The 8,506-nt window shown below is 40.8% G+C and overlaps 1 protein-coding gene across 1 annotated transcript; it reads right to left on the bottom strand.

Moving 5' to 3' along the window:
• Nucleotide 1: 1 nt before the first annotated feature.
• On the bottom strand, nt 2–6,872 carry prg4b (proteoglycan 4b). Its single transcript, XM_076088305.1, has 14 exons — nt 6,806–6,872; nt 6,320–6,436; nt 5,901–6,023; nt 5,368–5,460; nt 5,191–5,241; nt 4,547–4,578; nt 4,184–4,448; nt 3,234–4,019; nt 2,657–2,743; nt 2,046–2,182; nt 1,643–1,799; nt 1,344–1,451; nt 795–923; nt 2–114 (listed from the first exon to the last, which is right to left on the bottom strand). The coding sequence occupies exons 1-14, from the start codon at nt 6,870–6,872 to the stop codon at nt 2–4; spliced, it is 2,265 nt and encodes a 754-aa protein (XP_075944420.1).
• Between the last annotated feature and the right edge of the window lie 1,634 nt (nt 6,873–8,506).

Raw genomic sequence — 8,506 nt, 5'->3', positions numbered from 1 at the left:
ATCACACTCTCGCTGGGCATTTCAAGAAGTCGTTGCTCTGAGGTGACGCGTTGCCGGTCGGAGGAGCAGAAATGACGGGACGTTCACTACCGATACTCACGTTGTAGGATTTGGCTGCAAAAGAAACAGAATAATTCAATAAGCATTTTGATTTATGTATGGTATTCAGGATGTTTTTTGTTTTTATTTCATGTACATCCCAGTTTCCATTTTTAGTCAACATGAATTTGGGATGAACAGAATCTCATGCATCTTCACACAGTGCTGACCTCAGAGTTTTAAGGATATTAACTGACAGCTTTTGGCTTGAATCTGGAGTGTTTTTTGAATGACATAAACGACTAGACACTAAACCCCTCCTGATGATTAAACTGTGAAATGTTTTCTCAGACAGGAATTACAGTATTCTTTAGACGGTAGGAATCATTTAAATGGAATATTTTACTGTGGTTGCTCCATTTGAGCTGTAGGTAAAAGGACACCACCCTAAATGACCTTTACATCTGCCTAATATCCCGACCCACCCTGACACACATGGTCCTCGTTAGGCTTCTCAGACATGATGTGAATACGGCTAACAAAAGTCTCAGTGCAGACGGACAAGTTGTGGACGTTTTGTTCTTTTGAAGAGGAGCAATTAAATATTAGGATGGAAGAGAAAAAACAAATTCACGACCTTTTTAGCTTTTATTTCGGTAACCAGGGTGTGTTAGCAGCTAATCAAAAATAAGGCAAGGAGTTTCTTAATGTGCAGAACACAGAGCTTAAAAACGATATTTTGCTCAATGACTTACATCTTGAGAAAACGTAGTATTTGTATCTCTCTGGATCTCTGGCGCTCGGGACGGACACAGCAGCTGTGATGGTGGAGGGGAAACCTCTCCAAGATGTCCGGATGTTGACTACCGGCTCTAAAATAGACACTGGAAACAAAATAGTTGAGAGTAAAATGAATGAATTTATATACTCGATTTTTATCAATATTTATGTAATTTAAAATGTATTTTTTAAATGTTTCTGTTCAACATCACAAGCCTTAAACGGTTGCAGTCACATAAATGGTAGACAGGCAACCTATTTCCACTTGCCAAATATTTACAAGATGGACCTCCCTGCCCTTCTCACCGTCACAAAAGGATGACTCACTTTTTCAGTGACTTCATGTGTTGAAACTCAAAATAAACCTGAGTTTACATGAATCCAAGTAAATCTGTTAAAATGCCCGGCAAAAACGCACCGTACACTCATCACGGTTACATTCATCCAGGAATCTATGTCATCGTTAAAAGGAATGTATGTTAAAATAGTTCTTGTCCTGTATACATTTGTAATTCTTGGATTACCTGCTTGTCGAACCATTCGGCTGCGGACGGTGTAAACGGGGTCCTGGACTTTCCTGCCACATGTTGGACTGGTGCCTAACTGGTATGAATATTTCTGGACCAATCCTCCTGGAAGAACCACTCAAGAGTCAATTTCAGAATGTATTCGCACATTTAGATTATTTGCATGACATACACAGTATTTAATTAATACAAATCTAAATTTTGTTTTACACAGAAAAAAAAAATACAACAACACAAAATCAATAAAGAAACTGAAAGATATTAGTACGCTTGACTCTGTAGCAGCAGTGCATCACCTCTCTTAAAGAAGTAAACGGACTCTCTCCTCCTCTGGTACTGAGGCACAGACAGAGCAGCTGTGATTTGGCCCCGAAGCCCATCAAAGCCTACTTGAATGACCTTTGGATAGTTAGGATCCAACAAAGAATTTTCAAATCTCCAGTACTGGGATCCCTGCAAAGATCACAGTCGAAACATTAAACCTCAAGCAACAAAAATAAACCTTTCCAGCAATTTACAGAGGTGGATAAATGGCCAAGAGGGCTCAAGAGGAAATGTGAGATCAAAGAACAGCCTAGATTGAGTATTTTGCAGCAAAAAGGCCTCCTGATACAGTGCAAAGGGTCTCACCCATGAAATCCTCAGAATTCTGATTTGTCAAATGCACTCATTGGTTTCAGATCAGATGGATAAATATACCTTGAAAATGTATGTTTTGCCTTGGCAGTTGCAGCGGGTGAATGCAGTGTCGATGGGCGAAGGGACGCCCCACACTTGTGTGATGCCACGAGCCGGACCAGGCACCATGTATCTGTCCAGAAACCAGAAGTAGTGCCCTGGAAAATGTCCAAAAATTAAAAACAAATCTTTGTAGATGTATAAAGATTTATAGGTACTTTGGTCTGGTGGTTTTCCAACCTAGGGGGCGGGCCCTCAGAAACGGTCACAAGTTAAATCTATGGCGTTGTGAGATGATTGTTTGGACAGATTATATTCATTTTTACAAGGAACTGCTAACAACTCAAACATAAAATATTGTATTTTAAAAACGTAGAAAAGATTCCCTCTGAGATGTAGTGTAGTAGTCTACAAACTAATTTCTACAAAACTAATTTCCCCCTGGGGATGAATAAAGTTTATATCTATCTATCTATCTAGTGAAGTAGATGTGTAAAGTAGCATTAAAAAACAAGTTGTGTTTTTGACAAAATATCCATCGCTTCTCTCTTGCATGTTAATGAACTGGTATTTTGGCTGAATGCATGTTACAGTTCTTAGGTCTAATGATCAGCTGCCTGGTTGGCACTAACCTCTGAAAACCACCACTGTGCCGTTCCTCAGCGTGGTGACTGCACCGACCGGCCGCCCACTACACAGATTGGTATCGTTGCTGTCATCTTAGAAAAAGGACACAATTTGTAAGAAAAACCATCTGTTTGGATAAACAAGCAATAAGACAAAAAGGACATGCAATCACCGACAGGTTACTGGGAGTTAATTGTCATGTTGTGCTCCAGGAGCTGTAATTGTTTTTTTAAGTATCTAAGCTTTATTTTAAAGTGTTATTTACAGAGCAGGAAAACACTTAATATAGTGTAGCTACGCTTTGAAGGAAGCTCTGTTCACCCAGAGGCATAATGACAAAACAACCGAGCTCATAAAGCAGGCTGAGAGCGGTCATAAATATGTACCAGAAAATAGAGGCCTCCATTTTGCAATAGTGTTAGACTCACTTAAAATATATTTGATGTCTTCAAAGCCCACAGGGATGAAATGTCAGTATACTCACACTGACATTTCTCCTCTCAGAGTCACATCCTTCATCTTTGACTTTATTTGTTTTCTATGGGCGCTGTGTTGAGAATCTGGATCAAGAACATTTCTTACCTGCTTGGTAGTCTCTAGGATTGTTTATGTTGAGAGTTTGTGCGGTGTCCAGAGGCTTAGTCTCAGGTTTGGAGCTGGGTTTTGCCAGAGTCGGTTTAGCCGGTGATGGTTTGTATGGGTCAGGTTGGTCCTGGGGTTTTGAGGGGACTTCGGATGGTGCGGGTTTGGTCGGGTCTGGTGTGACATTTACTGGATTAGCAGTAGTTGTTCCTGGTGTGACTTCATCTGTAGTGTCATGCTGCACTACATCTGTGGATGAAGGAATGTGGGTCGTCAGGGCATCAAGCTCTGCTAAGTCCCCGTAGCCCTCTGGAGAAACACTGGTTGGAGGATCTTCAAGGTCTGCCAGAGAAGACGGAGGGCCTGTTGTGACACTGTCTGTGTTTTTCTCAGTATCATCCGGTTCGTTTGAAGTGGTTGCCTCAGGGATGGGTGTCGGGTTCAGCGTTGAGGCAGGGATGGTGGTGACCTGAGTGTTTTCCAGGACTGTGGAGGAGCCCTGTGTGGGTCCTGTGGATATTGTGGCCACAGGCGTGTATGAGGCTGTTTTGGATAGGGTTGTTACCTCTGGTTCATCAGAGGGGGCTACAGTCAGATCTTTGGAAAAAATGTCATCCTCAGGCTGTACTTCTGCCTGGCTTGCCGTCTCTAGCTCTGGAGTGTCGGCTGTGGGAGAATACTCTGTTTGGGGTACTGAGGTTGGAGTAGGCTGGCTGAAGTCAGCTGCTGTGGTGGGATGAGGGAGAGTTGTTCCTGGGTCGGATGAGCTGGTCGAATCACTGGCAACTGGAGGAGGACCGACATGAGTATGAATTCAACACTAGTAAGAAGCGCGTTAAAAAAATTGACCATCCTTAAAGAAATATTTCCACAGAAACATGAAGAATAAAACATCACTCTACATTGAAAATCTATTTGTGCCTGCCAGGTAATCCCTGGATATCACGTACCTGTGCTCTCAGTGGGGGCTTCTGCAATGGTGGGGTAAAGTGTGGAGAGGCCGTCACCAGACTGTGTTGGTTCAATGTCTGCGATAGTCGTTGTGAAGACTGTAAATGTCTCTGTACTAAACTCCAGAGTATCTGGATCCTGGATGGGTTCAGTAGAAATGTGATCCAGCAGGTCAGCTGTAGACGATTCGTAGCCACTCTCTGGGATTGGACTTTTCTCCAGGTCCTCCACTTCATTATTGGAAAACTCATCATTGGGAAAAAGCTGGCTGTTCTTATCTAGAGGAATTTGACAAGTGGGAAAAGATGCACGCCTGGATGTCACACTCATGAAACTTCACTGGGGGAAAAACACTTAGCTACATTTGGACTGTCCAGTGGAATCACATGGTCATCTGTGGCAAAATCAAAATAAGATAAATTGGCAGTGTTAAAAATGTTTTTAATCAGTACTATCTCTGTCTTTTTCCAGCATTTGTTGTCTTGAACACGTACTTCACTGACTCTGAATGTCTTGACATTCCAGACGGAAATGTCACAACATGTCTTCCTCCTGAGAGAGAAGTAACAAGTGCAAGAATATCACCACCCACAAAACTATTCCAAGCCAACTACTGAAAAAAATCCTCCAAGAAAATGTTCTGTCATCATTTCTTGGCTTCATTTTGTGCTTTCCTCTCTTGTGACTGAGCCTGTGCCCGTCACCCTCCTACTCACTCATGACAACATTGCTTCCTTGTGTTTCTGTTGGCTCGTGGGGCTTGTGCTCTTGGCTTGTTCTGGTGAGACTTGGCACCGGAAGCAAACCACAGCAAAAGAGCCACAGTGTGGCTGTCAACCGAAAAACATCTTTCTGCCATCTTCCTGACATGTCTCTTATCAAAAAACACTTATCATTTAAGTAATCTAAAACAAATGATCATTGGTTTCTGTCTTCAATCAAGTAGCAACTGTTCAAGATGTGAAATGAAGTTTACGTAGCTTACTTGAGTAAAAGCTATGGTCACCTGCATTGTTTCCCTCGTTGAATGTAGAAGGCTCTGTTGCTTCAGTCGGCTCTGTGGGAATGTTCATGAATAAAGGTTAAAGAGCTACGCCTGTGAAAAACAATTTGCCTTAAATCCTAAATGACTGAAAATGTAAAAATAAAATAAAAATCAACCTTTTTGCCAAGTCAAATATACCTTTGGGCTTGTTATCATTTACATTATCGCATAAATTAGTCTTCACTGGTGCTGTTGCACTGGCTGCTCCACTGATTTCGTCTGTGGTAATTAACCGAGACAGAAAGTATTGTCAAATTTAGCTCAATGCAGCGGTGCAGATTACTGCATGCATTTCATACTACTCCACATGCTGCTGGACATGCCATGTCAGATTAATCCTGGCTTCTTTGCACTTCACCATTCATACACATGTACTATGCTGAAATGGTAATTGATGCAGGACAGTGCAACTGAGAAGGGTGAGACCCGACTTTAACATGCAGCCATGCTATCACACCACCGTCACTGTATTTGCTGATCATGTGTATCAAATGACTACCAAATGTCAAAGAAGACACCAAAGATGTAAAAGCACTGGTAACTTAACCAGGACAGCAAATATCATGGTGATACTACTGCGAACAAAATTGTGAGGGAATTCAGTTTAACATGCAGAAAATACACACACACACACACGTACAACCATGCTGACTTTGTTGGACAAGGCTTACCCTCTGCATCACAGTGGGTTTGGTGATCTGGACAACACTGTTTGTAATCAGCGCAGTTAGAGTCGCAGCTACACAGCCGGCCTCTTTTGAAGTTTTCTCCGCATCGTCCTTTACATGAGTTTTCTGTTTCACACAAACACAACATGACTACACGGTGCTGATTATTTAAGATTGATATGATTATTTTGTTATTAATATGGAACATTCAGGCAGTATGTGAAATGTTGCTCTCTTCAGGGATGGGGATTGGTAAAAAAATAAAATAGTGCAAACTTGGAAAATGAGTCATAAAGTAACATGAAAACCACAGTTGATGAGTGAAAAACATTGTAGTCAGTGACTGAAATTGTTTTTGGACATCAGTGTCGTTGTGTTACAGTTCCTGGTATTAATAGTATGTCAGAAGGGAAAACTCTCACTTGTGGTGCATTTGGATGCGAAGTCTTTGCAGCACTCTCCATAAGACAGGCAGCTGTAATCACACTGACACATGTAGCCCCTGGAGTACTCATCACCACATCGACTTTTACAGCTTGCTGTTTATGAGATAGAGCACATGAAAACAGAAGGAAAATGTCAGAGAGGGATACAACAACATCTGTGCCTTTAAAATGTGCACCATCTTCTGTCCAATAACATGTGCTCTAGGACATGGTGTGTAAATAACACTCTGTGCCAGAAATTGATTTCTGAAGTAGTGACGAATCCGCAGACAAATATTCCCCCTCTGGTAAATGATTATTAACAGAATAAACAGTACAAGAACAAAAGAGCAAAAAACGTCCTGGATACATTCCAGGAAAGTCCTTCATTCAAAAACACATTCTGGCATTTAGAATACTGAATAATACATTTCAGGTAAATGTTTCTCTATGCTGTACAAAGGCCACACAAGTTATACTCACTCTGAGCAGCACTAAATGTCAAGGCACACACCAGCAGAATAACAGCACCAAGCACAGTGGAAGACATCCTTCTGTAAATATGACACAAAGCATGAGACACACAAAGAATAAATACGTCAGAGCAGAAATAGCATTAATTCATTCTGAAAATCCTGAGAGATAAAAGAGGAAATAAAAGTTAACCCACCTTGTTTGAGCCTCTGTCAGAACACTGCTGGATGTTTGACTCGGCAGCTTTTAAAGGGCTTAGAGAGACCGGCTGACTTCCCGTTAATTGGTGGATCCGGTCTAATTAAAAGTGTGATGATCTCACAGGCTGTAGGGAGGATCCTCCAGTCCAGTCCAGACCAGACCATTGGTCCAGACATTATGATTCCCCACAAACAGCTGGAAGCACACCAACACACATCTGTGCCAGGCAGACGGCTGACTTCACGCACACACTTCCGAGCAACAAGGAAAAAAACTTGCTATTCAGTCACACTATGGCTGAACTGGACACCTTCAAATCTCCCGGGACTTGGTTTGTCAAATCAATACCATATGGACAGTCAAGTCATTTCTTTAACTTTGAAATATATGAGCGCTACCATTGGTTGAAAAAGTATTCAGATGATTTACTTCAGTAAAATTAGCAATAATATAAAGATATTTAATTAGTCTTGCATTACAAATTATCATCTAAATGTAGTATCAAAAGTATGATATATTAAGAGGTTGATATTTTATTATTGGATCATCATCAAAGAAGTACTTTTATCTAATTTTTACTGCATCATTTTGAGCAGTTTAATTAAAAACAATTACATTTTAAAAACTGATCATGTGTTTTGTATGTAAGATCTTAATTTGAAAAGTATATGCCAAGCTGTTTGTAGTGGAAAAATGAAATGTGGCAGATTAGAAGTACATATACATGTACTTTAAGAATGTCCTCGAGTACAGTACTTGAGTGAATGTGCTCAGTTACTTTCCACTGCCGATAGGGGCATTGTACATAATGAAGGACAAACTTGGGCTATTGACTGCAACTATATTTGAGATTTGTGTTGTCATTTAACAAACATTTTCCGTTATGGTATAGTCAGTGAGTTTATATACACTTAAGTAACCTGGTTACCGCTGGCTTAATGCAGGAACCCTTCAGTACAGTGACCTTATCGGAATGTAACCTTATGGCAACCTGTTGGATGATCCTGTTTGTCAAAAAAAAATAAGATTGTTACTTTTCCTGTCAATTAGCATGCTAAGTGTTAAAGACAAGAAAACAACTACGTTTGTCTTAAAGGTGCAGCAGAGTAATGTGTTCTTGCAACTCCTCGTCAGTGTGCATGTGATGTGATGTTTGTTTTCTTCGCTTGTCTTATTTGAATGCTTTTTAAAGGGGCTACAGCCGGTATGAGTTTGGGAGCATTTCTATTGCCTCACAACAGGTTCTTCTAGATTTTTCATTTATAGATTGTGTTTCTTTTAAACGTTTACATAATCATAGGGCTTTTGCTATTACAGGGGGACAACAGGCAGCATCTATATTACAACACAAGACTGAATACTGTGTTGATGTATTTTTATAATTTAGGCCTTGTTTGCTCTGTGGGTATTTTGTGGTTGGAAGTGCTGATGGACCATATCATGCCTGTGGTATTTTCCCATTATGTCATGGTCCAATTGGAGGAAAAGCACTCATTAGTGCACTTGTGT

The sequence above is a fragment of the Anarhichas minor genome, unplaced genomic scaffold, assembly GCF_050575085.1.
Source record: "Anarhichas minor isolate MPS153535 unplaced genomic scaffold, ASM5057508v1 ptg000010l, whole genome shotgun sequence".
Lineage (NCBI taxonomy): Eukaryota > Metazoa > Chordata > Actinopteri > Perciformes > Anarhichadidae > Anarhichas > Anarhichas minor.
This window is presented reverse-complemented; position numbering and strand designations above follow the sequence as displayed.